The sequence below is a fragment of the Lissotriton helveticus genome, chromosome 10, assembly GCF_964261635.1.
Source record: "Lissotriton helveticus chromosome 10, aLisHel1.1, whole genome shotgun sequence".
NCBI lineage: Eukaryota > Metazoa > Chordata > Amphibia > Caudata > Salamandridae > Lissotriton > Lissotriton helveticus.
Window position 1 is genome coordinate 858,837,644 of NC_136071.1, and position 18,030 is coordinate 858,855,673.

At 44.5% G+C, this 18,030-nt stretch overlaps 1 protein-coding gene across 2 annotated transcripts in view; it reads right to left on the reverse strand.

Annotated features, from left to right (window-relative positions):
• The window catches only part of JAZF1 (JAZF zinc finger 1), a 689,301-nt gene that overhangs the window by 469,053 nt on the left and 202,218 nt on the right, over positions 1-18,030 (reverse strand). Inside the window, exon 1 of one of the 2 annotated variants that reach the window (XM_078663493.1) lies at positions 11,710-11,745. The exons of the other annotated variant lie outside the window; for it this stretch is intronic. Within the exon in view, the coding sequence (XP_078519619.1) occupies positions 11,710-11,719 (10 nt within the window). The 5' untranslated portion in view covers positions 11,720-11,745. Of the gene's footprint in view, positions 1-11,709; positions 11,746-18,030 lie in introns of those variants that run through there. 2 annotated transcript variants of the gene reach the window in all.

Sequence of the window (18,030 nt, forward strand, 5' to 3'; positions counted from 1 at the left end):
AATGATTTCTCAAATGAGTTACAATGTGCTTTGATAGGAACATGGAATTTAAACTGTGTTGTAGAGGTAAATGTGTGAATATATATTTATTAGTACACTTGCTCCAAATAACTAAGAGTCACAATAAAATATTGACAAAAGATTAGGTGCCGCACACAACAAATTTCCTGAGGTGGGCATGGGATTTCAGTCATGGACTGGGATTTCTGTGGGCCTTGCTGTCTGCTACGGGGACAAGTCACAACGGGAGGGGTAGTCGCTGATTTGTACCTCGCAGAAGTGGGAAATGCCCTTGACTGTGCCTAAGTGCCTGGGAGGGAAATCAGACCTTGTGGAAGAATGAAATGTTGGTTATAGGATCACTTAGAATCGGAGAAGTGGTTTTAGTCTGTAAAGTTGTTTGCCAAATTCCATTCTATTTTCTATACAATGGTGAGTAATTACAGTGCAACCTTTATAATTTAAATCGCAAATGCATTAAACGCTTCTCAGATCTGAGATTTTACAATGTGTTTGCATGTGTGAACCTGACCATGGAGCATAGCTGCATGTCCTGTACGAAAAGATCATTAGCAAACCTGGCCTCTAACTTGGCAGCATTTACGCCACCGTTTTTTTCTGTAGACAAAAGGCAGTTGCTAATAGTTCATACGGGTCACCTTGAAGGTCGGTGCGGTCTCCTCAGGTGTATTAACCTCTGCTCTAGTCGGATCTGGAGAGGTATGGGACAGCTTGGGAAAAGTTCTTTCAAACATATAGGCATTCTTTTGGACCAGGGGCGTAACACAGGCCCCTGCAGCCCCCGCGGTGCGGGGGGGCCCTCACCCTCCAGGGGGCCCCATCAGCACCACACTTCTGCTGGGGAGCTCGAGATTGAGTCCGGAGGGGAGCCCTTCACGTACACTGCAGGGGGGCCCCCTCAAGGTTCGTTACGCCACTGGATCGAAGTGAAACTCCCAATACATGGCCAAACACACTGGTCAGGGGAGAGGTGCGGCGCAGTGGCCAGGGTGGCTGACCCGAGCACGTGGCTCACAGTTCGTTCTCAGCGCCGGCAGCAGCTCAGCCCAGCACCATGTGACTCTGGGCAATAGCTCGCTTAATCTTCCCGACGGCCCCCAGAAACACTTAGGGGCGTGATTAGTTTGCGCTTTACAAATATCGGGTTATTTATTATTTACTGGTCATAGTCCAAAGACCACATATGCACAAGTGTGCGTCATTCAGACCGCCTTTACCTTTTCTGATATACACCAGGTTTGCGGTCAATATCATATAATATATTGGCCCAAGATGGTTGGAATCTGCAGCACTCCTTATGAACATCATGAGCCCTCTTTCATCGCTGCCCCACCCCCTCGAGGCAAAATTATGACTTTGCGTCAACATTAATAAAAGTTCACATCTTCATCGAAGGTAAAGCCGTGCTGAAGCTAGCAAAAAATGGAACTGTTATACTGTCCTGAGCATGACTCAAAGCTTCGCCTTGGTAAAACACCCTAAAACAGCATTCCTCACGAAACCCTAGATTTTGTCATTTTCACTTTCAAACTAAAAGTACATAAAGTATTAAAACTAGAAAGCCACGGCTGTCCGACACCGTTCTACAGCGAGCACGGCGCCAAGGAGCACAGCGCCAACATGTTGTTTTATAGTCAGGCAGTTTTAATATAAGAATTCAATTTCCTTTTAGAGGGAAGAGGTGAGATTAAAAATAAACACCTTGCACTTCATTCGCCACCATTTTTCGCACATCGTGCCAGATTGTGGCTACAATGTATGAAAGAGGTAGAGCAATATGTCTTAAAACATCCTCCCCCCCATGTTTCTCCTCTGGAACTTGCCCCCCTGTAAAGAGCTCTATTACTAACCAGGAAGGCTCCAGGGGCGTAGCTATCAATGGTACAGCAGGAGTAGTGACACTGGGGCCCAGAAGTCTGAGGAGCCAACTGAACCCTGATTATTGGTGCATTTTACTACCCCAAAATAGTCAAAGAGGCAATTTCCATTGCTTTCTCTGGGCGTGTAGCACCATTCCTACGCCACTGCAAGGCTCGCACTTTACAAATACCAAAACATACATACATCCTCCTCCTTTAGGTGTCACTTAAATTGGGTTGGATTTTACTCAAAGGTAAGAGTTTTACACCACTGGAACCTTTAATCACATCAAAGAACAATCCAGTAAAGAAAGAGTGAAACGATTCTGGGACTGTAATATGACTGGGACTGCAATATGGCAACTACAATCACTGTAGATGTCTTAAAAAATGGAAAGTTGTATATTGACTCGCCAACATACTTGTGGCGAAAGAAATGACCCTTTTTGTCAACTCCTAGTCTACTCCTATGACATTTTGATTGAAAAGGTGTGCATCATTAAATATAAAACGCCTTTCTATCACTTAAAGGGGTATTACTGATGCGCTCAAAGCAAACATCATTGCCCAAGGAGTATGCCCAGGCTGGCCATTCCATGTGGTCACTGCCATCCGTGCCAGCTATGCACAGTCGAAGGCCAAGCCAATGGACAGTGGGAAGGGGAACAGGACCCAATGCACATCAGAAGGCCACTCCCTACGCACACTATCTACTGGGCATAATTGAAGGCTCTATACAGTGGAAATTGGAGGCTGGCCAATGGAGTAGGTATTTGCTAAAATTCGACAAATACTGCCAAGCTAGTACTGGGACTGAGCAGACTGACCATGACCATAGCTTATATGCCTTACCGCCTGGGTGGACTATTGAGTGCAGAGTGTGGTCGAAGGCAATGTTTCACTTCTAGTGCCTACTGTGCAGATCCAAACGGCATGCCCAGCAGACTCTGGGGTGGAGAAAGTGTGGAAAGGTCATGGCTCTTGGGATAGGGACACTGGCGCAGGGCAGAGGGATCTGGTGGGAATTCAGCTGGGCTGAGGATGTGGGGTAACGTCTTACCACAACACTTGTCAAAAGGCCAGGCATAACAAGTTTTTACTTTGCCCATTGGCTGAATTACATGATTAAAGATGTAAAAAAACATTTTACTGAAAAACTGTACTTGTATGGGCTTTGGGTTACGATCCAAAACCTAAAAACAACCAAAATGTATGTGGGGTCCAGCAGCATAAGCCCCTAACGCACTGCCCATGGCCACATACATTACAGTTGTCATCGCAAATGACATAATTGATTATATGAGTGGTAACATCAAATGTATCACATTTAACATCAATCATGGCATTACTAAAACCACTAGGGGAACGGTGGCAATGAGCACAATGCCTTGCTGAAAGCCTGGCCCTGTGCCACTAGGCATGCACAAAGAATGAGGGCAATGGACTCTCATGGGCGGTATGCAGAGTTTGAGTGCAGGGATTATACACTTGGTACAGCCAATGGTTGTGCCAAGTGAGCTCTTGGATAGGGATGTCTGCAATACAAGCCCTGGCCGACGGCCATACCTAGCAACAAGAGACCACTGGCTAGCGTTGAAGGCCGTATTCAATGAGGTTTTGGAGTCGGGAGAAAGGCCAAAGTCATATGCGCACTTTAAACTTCAGTGCCAGCCCACCCCTCCTACCTGCTGCTGCCACTCAGCAGCAATGTCCCGCCCTTCCCTGACACTAAGCTCGGGATGTGGGTTAGTAAAAAATATTACAAAACCTCTGGGACATTTTCATCAGTGGCGGCCGACATGACTCGTGGGTGGCGAGGTGAGGACGCTGGGTTGCTCAATGCAATAAAGAAATAAAATATAAACTTACCTAGCCACCGGGTCCCGCTTCTCTGCTCCTGCTCTCCTCGCGGGACTTGAGGAACAGGATGCCAGGAAGAACTGCCAGGCTCCTGTGACCAATCACAATGCTTCAATGCAGAATTGTGATTGGTTTTGAGCGTCCTGGTTCGGGGCCTGAGTAAGTTCTCCATGCAGGCTATAATGCAGCCTGCATGGAGAACAGGGAAAGTGGGCACGACTGCTTTGGGCGGCCTGAGAGGGCCGACCAAACAGTCATTGCGCACTTAGGAGTGGGCAAACCACTCCTTCCCTGCCCTGCTCCCAGGGCAAGGCAGAGGCGCCCACCCGCCCGCAAAGAAAACATAAAGTGATAACTCAAAGTTCTTATCATTTTATATTTACCTTTACTTTGCAAAGCATTGGGGTGATGCTCCTCTGCCATAGCGGAGAAGCCGCCACTGATTTTCATTAGTGGAGCAACGGTCCTCCGCCCTAATGGCGGAGCCGCTCCTGCAATGTCATTTGAAATGTCTTGTGTGATACGCTTAAGGTCATCTCTGGAGTTAGGGTTTGAAGCTCATCAAAAAAGAGTATTTTCATTGGCTGTTAAGTCTGGCTTGACAGCGCAGTTGGGACAGACCTAATGTACCTGAAAAAAGAGCTTTCTGGAGTACTTAGAGAGGGACTGTGGATCAGCTCAGACAATGGTTCATCTGAGTGCAACATTTGATTTGGCCAAAGCTGTGTGCTTCCACAGAAAGTGTGCTTAACTTTTAAGAAGCCATGATCATTTGTGTATCAAGCTGCTTGAGCCAGGTCGCAAACAAAGCTATTGTAGTACAAGGGAGTTTAGCCATTAGGTCATACATTTTACTGATATATGTCTCATTAATAATTAGATAATTACAGTGCTTGGGCTTTTGGCAGCAGCACAGATGGAGAGGGCAGTCAAGAGGAAAGTACTGCTGTATTGCTGTCCCAGTCCCTCACTCTTCCATTTCCATCATCCGCTTTTGAGACACCTTAGCATGGCACTTCTTCAGAGAGTGCTGTTTTTTCTTAGTTTAAAAATATATGGATACAGGGACTTCAAACCATAGAGTACGCTGCAGCCAGACTCACCCTCGACCTTCCCTGACGGACCCACGTCAAACGCTACCTCAAGCACCTCCACTGGCTCCCCGTACAGAAGAGATGCCACTTCAAAATACTGACCCACGCACCCAAGGCTCAACACAACCAAGGACCCACCTACATTAACCACTGCCTGAAATTCAACCGTCAAGGAAACTTAGCTTCACTTCCCTTTCACTTACCCTCACTCCCAGCATCTAACGAAGCAGAAGCGGAGGACACTCCTTCTCTCACATAGTAGCAAAGACCTAGAACATCCTTCCCATGCAACTTCGGACAATCGCCTCACTTCCCTCAAGACCTGGCTGTCTGAATGAGCCTCTGGGTCCTGCAAGTGCCTGGAAACCCTGTTGGGTGATTAGCTGCACTTGATAAATCCTGATTGATTGATGGATGGGGAGCTTTATGCTCCTCTGCTTCTCTTTGCTTATTACTCTCTCTACATTAGTGTCAAGTGTCTTGTCATTAGTTACTTTGTGTACCTTTACATTGTGTGTTATTATATCAAGGTAAGCACATCAGGAGAATATTTATGTCACAGATTTTTTACTTCAGAGATGTCTTTGTTAAGCTATATATATTTAAATTCCCAAAACGTTAATTTCATAATTTATTTGATTTCTTAAACATCAACACTATATTTAATGTGCTTGAAATGTATTTTTATATATTAAATGCATGTGTTTTATGTACTGTAATTTTAAATTAACCTTCACTGGACCCTAAAAATCCCTAACTATTCCTTAACGCCACCTATCACTGAACTCTAAAAACCCTTACCACCCTTTAATGGTACTCTTCCCTGAAGCTTTAGAAACTCCTTCCTACTCCCTAACACTACCCATCATTGAACCGAAAACCCCCTAACTACTCTTGAATGTTACATTTAACGGCATTATAAGGATACTGAACTACAAAGTATTCCAGTCTCAAAATATATGCTCACCTCAGTGGTAGTCTGTTTAGAAACTTTGAAATGACTAACTCAAAATGTAACTGATACTAATTTGAACCTGTGACCTACAGGACGTACAGAGATCTCTGCTATTGGCTCGCAACCCCTTCAGCTATTTTACCATATTCAACAGTGGCATTTCATGATTGTCAGCAGGTCCTAAGTCTTCAAAAGCACCTTTGTCCGGTGCTTGCGTTTTTAGTCATTAGCACTTTCAATTGTAGAGCTTTTAGTTTCACTTTTTTCTATTTAAAGTATAGGCCTACATGCCCACGCTTGCAAAGTGTATGTATGTATGTATGTATGTATAGGCATTTATATAGCGCACTACTTACCCGTAGGGTCCCAAGGCGCTTCGACCGCTGCGAAACCCTTCCTGGCTTCCCTGAGAGATGGTCCCTTAATGGGTATCTCCAGGGTGAGACCAGGCATCCCCGGCGGTCTGGTGGGGCCGTTAGTGAAGATGAGGCAAGCTAATGCCCAGAGTTGCTGAGTGTGATCGCTGATCAGAGTGGGCACCGAGGCGAGAGAATTATCGAGTCCGCTGACCCTGGTCCAGAAACCTGCCGCGCCGGGAATCGAACCCTGGTCCCGGGCCGTCCTCTGCTCTCGGGTCTGCCGCCTCTAACCAGTGAGCCACACTACTTCACTAGTAGCTGCTGACTAATACATCCGGAGCCATATTAGTAAAGTATCCTAGTGAAAAAACAGGCAGGTGCACCCATTTTAAGCAGTACTGCAACATCTTCTAATCACTTATTGGGCAATTGTGGATTGTGACCCTGGCACAGACTGTCTGTTTTTTTCTGGATTTCCCTTCTCTTTTTGAAACTCAGGAGCAGCAACATTGCGGTGGTGTCACCAGGGCTTTAAGTGGAAGCTTTTTCAATATTTTATACAAGCCATAGTTGCTGCTTATTTATCTTATGCAACTAACTACCAATGGCAAAGCCAATAGTCCTGACTTCTTGTAGGTATATGTAGTATCATATATCCGGATGCAATGACAGAAACAGCTAAATACAAGTCGGGCGGTACACTATGCTAAGCAAAGATCTTGAGTTTGTGTGTTTTTAAGCCACGCCCTTCACTGCATTGGCCACACCCCTTTGAGAGACCATCCAAACCCCCCCCCCCAGTTTTTTCATCCCACTTAAAACCCTGGAAATACCTCTGCAAGGGAAAGTACAGTCTTGCAGTCTGAGACAGCGCCAACCGTAGGGTACAGGAAGTGATTTCACCCAAAATTTTGGGGGGCTTCTCCAGTCTTTTCTAAGGCTTGGTAAAGGAGGGCCTGTATCGAAATGCAGAGCAGTGGGTGTACAATGCTGCAATGGTTGCAGTGCATGCCCAGCTCGCGCATGCGCTGGAGACGGTGTCTTTGCTTCGCTCATCAGGTGAGGCTGAGCACAAGTGTACACCGAGGCCCCGCGACAACTCAGTAATTGCCCCTCCAGGACCGTATAAAAGTGCTGCTGATAAAATAGGGCTATTTGACAGCTCAGCATGGTCCTTCGATTTATAATATTATAGATATAATCTGAGCGAAAATCCCATTTAGTTACTCCATCCAAAAGAAACACGGAGCCTACCAGCGCAGGAGCACGCCCGAAAGACCCCCGGCTTGCTGTGACCAAGCGACTTTGATTGGCTTGGGTACCGGGTGGCTAACATGTCTCTAATTACTATTTCTCCGACCGACCGACTGGAAGCGGACAGCTTCCGCTTTCCTGCTCATTATCAGCATACATCAAGGGGCGCCATTATGAGGGGCGCACCTGGTCTGAATTTACTCGACAGCCAAGGGCGAAAAAGGACGGTGCTTAATGTTCAACCAGGATGGTGACACTTTTACGAGAGAGCCAGGGTTCAGAAACAAATAAACGGAGGGTTTGAAAGGAATACGAACAAAAACTGTGACAATAAAAATTCAACATCCATATATCAGTTTTAAAACCTGTACCACCCGTACACTTGCGGTGAGAACCAAAGGTCCAAGGCAGGAAGAAAACACAGATCAAATATTTGACATTGCTGGCCGGAATTCCTACCTTCAGATTTTCTCCATATCAGATGTCTTGATGGTGTGTTACAAATTGTGTTTCAAGCCTTCGTCTGAGCCAGGCAATCAATAAAAATAGTATGTCTGCCTGCATTGTTAAACTATGCGCTTATTTTTTTCCTTGTCCTCCAACCCCAACAAAACACTGTCAGTGTTATCAAAGACTGGCGAACCTGCAGGAAAAGAGAAGGATTTCTCCGCTCACCGGTGCCTCTAAAAGGGCAGTTGGCCTGGGACCGAGTCACTATCATATCAGAGGCAGGCCTCAACATTTTCACCATCACTAGCCAGTCAAGAAATCTCCCCATTTCCATGCATGCTGGTCTAGGGGGACGTGACTTACTCTTCTGCAGGCCTCCCACCCATAGTCTCACTGGCCTGTCAGGAAACCTCTCAACTTCATTGCAGAAAAGTTCGCTTTATGCTTGACTGAATATTTCCTAATTAATAACCTTTCAGAATGAATAGTCTGTCGGAAAAGCTCAGCACTTCCTTGTTCGTTTGTTTATTCCATTTAAAAGCACAAAACAATGCAAGGACTGAAGTAAGCTTCAAGGCCCAGCCCGCTTTTAAATCACAGCTTATTGCCACAGCATAAATAAACAGTTCCTGCAACAAGACATTAGACCAAACTTCACTAAGGGCCTGCCATAGGAAAATGCAGGAGCTGAATACCAAGCAAAACGCTACTACTGGAGCTATTGCTATAGGAAGAAGCTAAACAAGAAATCTACAATTTCTCAAGCATGACCACAAATTCATTAAAGAGTGTTCACGTCTAGCCCGACAGCCAGGGCACAAGTCCTAAAAAAAGTAGTGGGGGACGCTGACGCCACAACATGAAGTGACGTCACGAAAGGTGGCTTGCACCATCAGTTCTCGAGCTCTCGGTAAAATAAGTAGGGGGACGCCGTCCACCCGCGTGGTACCCCGACTCGAGCCCTGCCGACAGCACAGCTGCCTGCAAGACACATTGTTCCCAATTCTTTAAAATATACATTGGGTGGACTTTTGCTCCACTTGGGAGTATCTCTCTTTCACCTCAAGCCATTGACTGTTTGGTGTATCATTCCCTCTCATATGGAGTGTTTGCATTTCAATGCACAAGGGACTATTTTCCATCTCAAAAGTAGAGAGTCATCATACATTATCTTCTTTATTTTATCTCAAAAGTACCTAGTCATTACAAATTACATTCTTTATTTATTTCATAGATCTATTGCACTCAGAAAACTATAATTTCTTTGTTTTTGTTTCACTTTTACTAGTATTTTTATTGGTTTTGTTTTTTTCGCTGTAGCTGTTTTTAAAATGTTTTAGTCAGGACTTACATTGTACGCTAAAGCTAGTGCCTTTTCCAATGTTTGTTAGTTAAAGATTTCTCATATGCTTCTTTACACTGGGATGATAATTTACTGCATAGAGAACACAATCTGGAATGATGCACTCAGACATGGTTTTTGCTACAGTAATGCTAGAATTGAATGTTTCTTTCTAACGCTTTGACTACGCCTTTTTCTAAGAGTTAAATCATATTACATTATGGGTATTATTATTGGAGCATAGCTGTGCTTAATTTGTAAAAAACATAAGTGCCAGGGCTCTCATCAGGAGGCCACTGCATCTTGTACCACACATTACCTCTGCTATGCTGCCAATGATGGTAACAATACAACTACTAACTATCACACTCCAACAAGTGTGACAATTCTGACTATTTCAGGCCTCCAAAGCTATAAAAACTGATTTGGGCAGCAGGTAATAGTCATTTTAATGTATATTGAACTAATAATTACCTGTTGTTAAGGTCATCTCTAAATTAGCCTGACAGTGCCACCATGTGGCAGACTGCCACAAGCACCGGTGCTGACACTTAAGTGCCAGTGTCGAACACCAGAAACTACTGGCTCAAATTAAGCACTGTAGCATAGCCATCTGATCAAACCTATCCATTGGAGGTGACCAGATTCCATTCATGTTGCCAATGATTGCTTCCTTAAGGAATGACTCGATGCACATTAAGCCATAAAGTGGCATTCCGTAGTATAAGGGTGGGTCATCTTAACCTATGAAAATAAAGGATGTATCTATCAAGCCATATATGAGAATGCAAATTGTTTTTTGTGAAGAGAGGGCTTATGCCTCAGCTTTATGGATCCGCAATTAAAATGTCATAAATTAAACGTGAATATGTATAGAAGTAATTTCCAACTTATGACAGTCATAATCTATTTGCCACAAAAGGACACTTTTCAAGAGAACGTTGTCTTTTCTGCTACTACACTACCCTTTATAGACATGGATTACCCAAAATATGAGGGTTTGCATAAGTGACAATATACACCCCATGACTCCTAATAACATAATAGATTTAATCCCTTTTCTCACATTTATCCCCTCAATAGCCTTCTATTAGCTCCTGGGGGTATGAGAAAAGCTAGGAGTGGATATATCAAAAAGTAAGAATGGGTTCTGTTTACTTTCTGTTCCTGTCGCACCCTTTATGAACCTAGACCAGGAGCAGCAGGAGAAGTGCCAGGGTACAAAAGGAAAAGCGGGAGATAGGCGCTGCTATCTATGGCTCCCTCTAATATAAGCCCATGGTATTATTATTCACCTAGTTTTCAACTGACGTAGGATAGGCTATTCTTATAGCAACTTTCCCAAGCCCTTCCACCCCGGCTTCTAGGCCCTTCACTTAACTGAAACTTCACTCTCTCACATTGTTCGCTTTATTTCTAGTCAAGCAGCCCACTAGCAGGTACTAACTTGTCTCCAATTTCACATGGCAATGAACCTATTAATTCACTCACGCTTTTTAAAATATATGATTTCTGCAATTTGGCCGTGGGGATCCTCCATAATCCTTCAGCCCACTGGACACAGATCTCAGCTTTGCCAGCAGAACCTATTTAACCTGCCAAGTCGCATAACCACCACGCCTTTGCCCATGAAGCTTGGTGGCTCCCAGCTAGAAACAGGACCTGCTACGAATCATTGACAATTGTATACAGGGTTCATCTCTAGACTACCTTGACAACAACTTACCCACTGCAAGGCATCCAGATATTTACGATCTGTGAATCAGAAAATTCTCTCACATCCAAACCACTGTACAACAAGTGTAAATAGTCTACCATGCCATTTTACCACGCAAAATTGTACTATTGCTTTTTCTCTCTTGTTATGTTGCTGACTTCACTACAAAACCGCTTATTTCCACAAAACCTATGGCTTATGTATTGTATTCCATTCTAACTATGTACTGCAATTTTACCTTGTGTAAGACATTTCTGGCCGAATGCCATGCCAGACATTTCTACATAAATAAATGATCATGCTTTGATGATCAATGTCAATGGCAAAGCCTAAGAAGGGGAGTATTTCCAAGACGAAGCTGATGAATTGTGAATTAGGGAGTCAGTAAAGTGTGTGCGTAATGCAGCATCTTATCCAGATTAACCACCTTTCTCCATTGTTACTGAACCCTTCCACCCCGACAGCAAGACAAACAATATTTCCAATTCCCGTGGGTTAGTCATCAGGCAGTGACACCAACTTGTGTGAGCCTCAGAAACAACCAAAGAAAAAAAAGCAGACAACCAGTGTTACCGCAAATGTACCAGCTGTTTCCTTTGCCGACACACATCCCTACCCCAGAGGAATAAGGGGTCATGGAGAAACTTTAGAAGCTGTCCCCTACGCCATGCAGTGGTGTCACCAACCAGAGCGCTGACAACTTGTGCAACCTGAAATATCACAAGGCATTCCACAAAGCCATAAATGTCTCCAAGCTTCAGCTTCTCGCTGCCTAACAGCAGATAGCTCACAGCTTACATCTGTTCATGCTGCTGTTTCACCCGACTTGCAAATGACGTCTGAGATGGAGTTTTCATTTTTGTTTCCCAGTCCACCAATTGGGGACCTTGTGACATTTCCAGCCCTTTGATCCTTACTTCCTGACACTCTAACCACTGCTCAGACGCTCTACGCTATTCTGAGACTCGGTGGTATCTGACACGCGCCCGTAAGGTTCCCCTGCACCAGTGCCTGGCAGTGTCAATCATGGGGTTTGGGAACGTTGTGATGAGTCAGCAGTACTCGGAAGCCCGTCCGCTGGTTTCCTGTCTTACCCCAAAGGGGGTCCATTTCTCAAAAGCTTGACTCAGAAATGCAAGTAATATCTTGAGCGAACAAACGTGGGAACATTCTTCCGCTCACCGCAGTCTATACCTAAGGCCTTTAGACGCCATTTCTAGTAAGAGATTGCTAGCGCTGAGGCGAGAGATATTATTCTGTGTGTTCAACCAACCTCATCTGGTCTCAAACTTAAATTCTTAAAACATGAGAGAAATATACATTTTCTTTGGGCAGTGCTTAACATTTCCAGCCCAATTAACGAGTTACAGCAAAGAAAAAAATAGTTTGGCTCGACAACAACCTCAGAATTTGAAAATCTCTTTTGACTTGTTCTCAGAGATCATTGCAAGAACTTAAATTTGTATGATTTGCTTTTACTAGTATTGTGAATTGCTTGTGTTTTGTGATGTGTCAACGGCTGGTCCCTTGTTTCTTCAGTGTAATCCAGTCGTGATATATGCTGGATACTATTCAAAAAGTACCATCCAGACAAAAATACAAGAAAAATGTGTTGCATAGATGAAACAGGCTTTGAAATAGTGGAAAGTTTGTCCTTCATTCCTAGCTGCAGGATAGCTCAGTAGGTACATGTGCCTACTGTGACTCTGTATGCAACAGCCGCTGGTCACTGGTTCAGGTACTCGGGTGTCACATGAGCTTTTCACCCTCTGAAGAATGGCGAGCACCTTCAGGTGCAGGGCTTCATCTTATGAAACCTCTTACTTCCCTCAGGGCCCCCACCTGTAAAACACTTTCTAAAACACCACAAGGAGGTGGGTGAATACCGTTGTGCCCAGGGGTACCCGCTGCACCAGGGAAGAAAACTTGAACATGGAAAGGTGCACTGCTGTGGAATTATTGGAATGTTTTACCACCCCGAATATCTTTTGGAAGAAGAATACACAGAGGTGTACCAAGGGTACATGAGACCCTAGAGTAAACAAGTACAATTTAATAATAATCAGACTTTGTTGCAACCTTCAGGCCTATGGGTCCTGGTGCCGCTGCACCTACTGCACCAGTGATATCCATCTATGTGCCTGAGAATACCATGAGGCAGTCTGTGCTGGAAGGTATATATTAAACCAATAAAATAATACCAGTTGATACTGGGGCATCACATGACCGTAGTAACAAGATCCTTAAATGCCTTTCTGTCCTTTTTACGGTGCTTGTTAGATCGAAATGCACAGAACATTTCCCGGTGTAAAGACACAAAGAGCTAACACCACAAACTGCATATAGTAACTAAGATGGGTCCAAGGGCACACCGATGCTCCGTGCAAAAAACGGGCAATAATACGGGTGACTGCTGCATTCTGCGCTAATGCTTGAAATTAGAGCAAAAAGTGTAGTTAATGTGTCAATGTATTTTTCATTTGTTTTGCATGCGTTGTGAACCCTTTCACTTTTTACAATTTTTGCTCGCTGTCCCTCCCTGCTGAAAATGTGTGGGGAGAACGAAAGCAAAATACAGTCATTAGTACATGTGCTCAGTTCTACATTGCGGATATTTTTAAAGCAAAGGCAAGTACCTATGCATTTGTTTACCACTAGCATCAAGCTCTAGTTTAATGCCGAACTTTGATCACCTTCGTTTGCTCTATCCGTACCTTGCTGGATACTGAAGGAGCCCAGAAAGGAAGTGGCACACCAGGCATGGAATTTCCAAAATATCCATAACTTAAGTTTGGGCTCTTTATTCTGAACCTCTACATGGAGAAGAATTTCGCAGGAGATGATTACTGTCTACTGCACCAACCATGGTAGATGGCCTCTTGTGGTGTTTCTGGTGCCAACTGTGGCCAATGTCCTCAAGCTCTTCAATCAATCCGGTCTTGTAAATCGCGGTTTATCGCCCAGAGGGGTATCCAGGTGCTGATTATGGGCCGCTAGGTCGGTTAGTCGAACACCCAGGTCTTGATCTCTCTCCTGAAGCTCTTGTGGTGTCTATGGTAACAACTGTATGCGGTAGCGGCTTCTACATTTCCAACTGTGGGAGATGTCCTCTAGTGGTGTCTATAGAACCAAATGCAGGTGTTTATTGTAACAACTGTGAGAGATTCCATTAAGTGGTCCCCAGAGTCTCACTGAGGGTAAGAACTTGACTCTTGTTGCTACAGGTTTGGTGACCTGGGCTCCACTAGAAGGTATTTCCAGCTGTAGGTAGAGTATGCACCACTATAGGCTAACTCTCAGTGGTGCCTAATCTATCTGCTGCTGGAAATGCCTTCTAGTGGTGCCCACGACACCCAACCTCTATCATCAAGAGTCAAGTTCTTACCCCTAGCTCTCTACTTGACCAATAGTGCGTGATCCTGTGAAAACTTCTTTCTCTTCCAATGCCTTGGTTCCTTTTTCTTAACTAAGGAAAACTAGGGCAGCTAGATAAACAAAAACGAGATACTTTCATTTACATGCTATAATCTGATTTGTTTCAGAAGAAAACAATGAAACAGGGTTGACTAATTTTTGAAAAAATAAAAAATAAATTTATATTGCAACAAAAATATTCGCAATCTTGCCATTCTAATGATCACATTGCATCTGAAGAGAGCGCGATAGGCGGTTCCGAAAGCAGAAATAAAAATTCTATATGAACCTCCTTCATAAAGCACCTCTTAAAGGAAGCATGCATGTTTACACCCAAACATCACAGACCAAAGCACTGATCTTCTAAACAGGGCACATGACGCCCTTTGGGGCCTGCCCGACACCCTATAAAATCGAAAAAGGACATAAATATACCATCCTGTTAATGCTAAAGAGCAGTACAAGAAGCCTTTGCCCGGCAGGAAGTGGAAGTCTGCAGACTGCCCAGGCAGGGCCCTGCTGCAGGCTTCAATAGCAGCAGTTTTTATGGTGTGTTGTGTCTGCCTTGAGGGGTGGATTCTGATGAGAGTGGAACCGAGTGACAGGGTTTCCCAGCACCGTTCTTTGGTTCAACAGATGCCTCCCTTTGCAGGATTTATAGCACTAGTGAAGGAAAAAGCTTTCTTATCAGGCTAAGAGCAGCATTGCTGCCTTTGCAAACAATTAGCTGAGAGTATGGAATTGCTTTCAATTACGGTCGCCTATCCAGCACAGCAAACCACACACACACATTCACAAGGCACAGTTTTTATGCTCAGCTGTTTGCATGTTTTTTAGTAAATACATTTCCTTCCCAAAGGTCGTTTGAAAACTGCCCAACTCTCCTTAGAAACAGCTCTGGTGGCTACATTGTGGACTACAGGGAAGAAACTGAACCTTTAACCCGAACTTCACAGTGAGAGGACCTGAGCCAGTCCATTTTCCCATGAGACTGAATTCCATCTTTTCCTAAAATAAGGAGTTGGTGGGAACGGCGAATTGATGTTTTTAAGCTACAGTTGATGTTGTGTATATATATATATATATATATATATATTTGTCATTTGTAGAAAAACACCAAGAGCCCCGTTAGGGTGGCCTGGTCTACAAATAACCCTGTGTGACCTCACTTTATGATTCACGGGTTGAAGGCAGTTCACAGAGGACAGCTACACGAAGAAAAATGGTTACAAAATAATTAATGCAGCTTTCTTGAGATGCAAATTTAGCAAAGTTTAACATAATGACAACGCAGTTTTTTTTAGAACAAACATAAAGTCACATTCTTAATGTTGGAAGGTTGAGCTGAAAATACTGACTGATTTGATAAACTATATATCTTTCATTCTAAAAGCATAGCTGCCAAGGTTTCAGATGGCTATGTGTGACATTTTCAGAATGTCAGTGGAATTATGAGTGACATTTCAATAACTAGGAGTGACACCTTTGCCCTCGCAAAATCCAGCAATGAAGACGAGGGAAACATATAATGAATTAAATTAGAACAATAAGAAAACTGTAAAACTGCTGCAAAGCACCAGAAATCATTAGGCCTCAGGTTGAGGTACAGAGAAGTCTCAGGCATAGCCAGCAGCTAGGGCACTGTAGTGGTATAATTTTACTAACGAGTCTCTCTCTACACTTACATAGGTGTTTTGAAGTTATTCAAGGAATGGCCGGTTCAACTTGAGGCCGCCTAGCATGAATTAGTTAATATATAGAATGAAAGTTCTGCTCCACGTTCCATCCACATGCTCCAATAACTAAGTATTGTTGATGTGCTTCAACTCCAGTTTTAGTTAGACATTTGTGTACGACACGTATACGTCCTGCCACCAAAGCCTCACAAACACAGGCAACACCTTCAAGAGACACTCCCCTGATCGACGGATTTAATTGCCTATCATGACTAAAGTAAAGTACAATTAGAGTTTGCTGGCTGGCCCACAGTGAAGGGAAAACTAATTGAAGCAGACTGCAGCATGCACGACGGACATTTGGGGCATGGCAGCCGAGTCGAGCGAGTGGGCAATTATATGGAAGATCATTTGTTGTGAACTGCACAATAAAAAGTGTCATACCGTCCGTTGTGTGTGCGTGCTCAAGTTTCACGGACTACGTGCAAGTTTGTGTGGCTGCGAGTGCGAAGTGTGGCGCGTATTTGCCTTGAACTCGGAGGAGGTCGGAATGTAAAGCCGGGGGGGGGGGGGGGGGTACAGATCATTTTGACATTTATTTCCAGCGAGTACTGTATTTACGCACCTCTCTAACTTCAGGGCTAGGAACTGCACACTTACACGAGAGCTGCTGCATTTCAGGCGATTCCGTCCGCCTAGCTCGCCTCTCCCTGTTGTGACCGGCCGCCCGAATCACTCAAGCTCGCTCGGGCCGGCCGGCTCAGCTGCACAGGCCTGGTGCTCTGGGGCCGCCGCAGTCTGCCCGGGTGTTCGAAGTGACTCACTCTGCCGCCCTCCGGGGGGCGTGGTGAGACAGACTGGGTCGGGCGCGCATGTTGCAGCGGCCGCGGGATTCATGTGACCTCACCAAGACCAGCCTGCCTGGAGCCATTTCTGAGTTCATCTGCTGCTTGCCCATTAACTCACGAAAGTGAAAGTATGGCGCGCTAGCGCGTGGCGATTCACTACAGACTGTTGTTACATTGTAGTAAGCGGTGAACTCAGAACCGAGCCCCCAAGAAGTCTCCCATGCAGCACGGGCTGCCTGCTTATGCCATTGTCACTACTTCTTTATAATAGCAGCGCTTGATAGGCACAGGTCCCTTTATGCGTGACTTTGCATTTCAGTGCGGTGATGCGGACCACCACACTGAAATGCGTTAGTATCACGCCTAATGCGTGATACTTGGCAGGGCTGTAAAAGTACATTCATAAGATCGTGCAGTCAAACAACAAGCAATGGCAACGCAAATAGTTCTCACCTACGTGAGAGCTATTGGCTTTGCCAATGTCTTTTAGCCTTGTACTGCAGCTTGGCAGCTGTTCAGCATGGCTAAAAGCTAGTGGCATGGAGGAGAGTAAAGTAGCGTGGTGTAGAGCGAAGTGGCGTACAGTGGTGTGGAGTGCAGTGGCGTAGATTGGATTGGCGAACAGTAGTGGCGTGGAGTGACGTGGCAAAGAGGAATTTGGAGTAGAGTGGCAAAGAGGAGAGTGGAGTAGAGGAGAGTGGAGTGGCGAAGAGTGGAGTGGCGGAGAGTAGAGCAGAATGGAGTGGCCTGGGGTGGCGTAGAGTGGAGTAGGGTGACGTAGTGTAGCATAGAGTGGCGGAGAGTGGAGTACTTCAGAGTAGAGTGGCATAGAGTAGTACAGTTATAGGTGTAAGTAACTAAAGCATTGATAGAGACAGGAGATAGGGTAATAGCAACATAAATAAGAAGCTGTAACATCAGAAAATTTGAATTTTCTGGAAAAACATGCAAATACATGCACTGTCATGAACTGATTCATTGTGAAGAAAAGCCAATGTAAAATGAAAGCGCATCTTTTGAAAGCAAGAAAACGCAATGTAAGATAAAATAAAAGTGCATCTTTTGAAAGCATTCGGTACCCTTCTTTTGTAATTACAGAATATAAATTAATGTGTCCAAGTGGTGTCTGAATATTACTAAAGTGTCAATAGAGATGGCAGATAAGATAAAAGCAACATAAA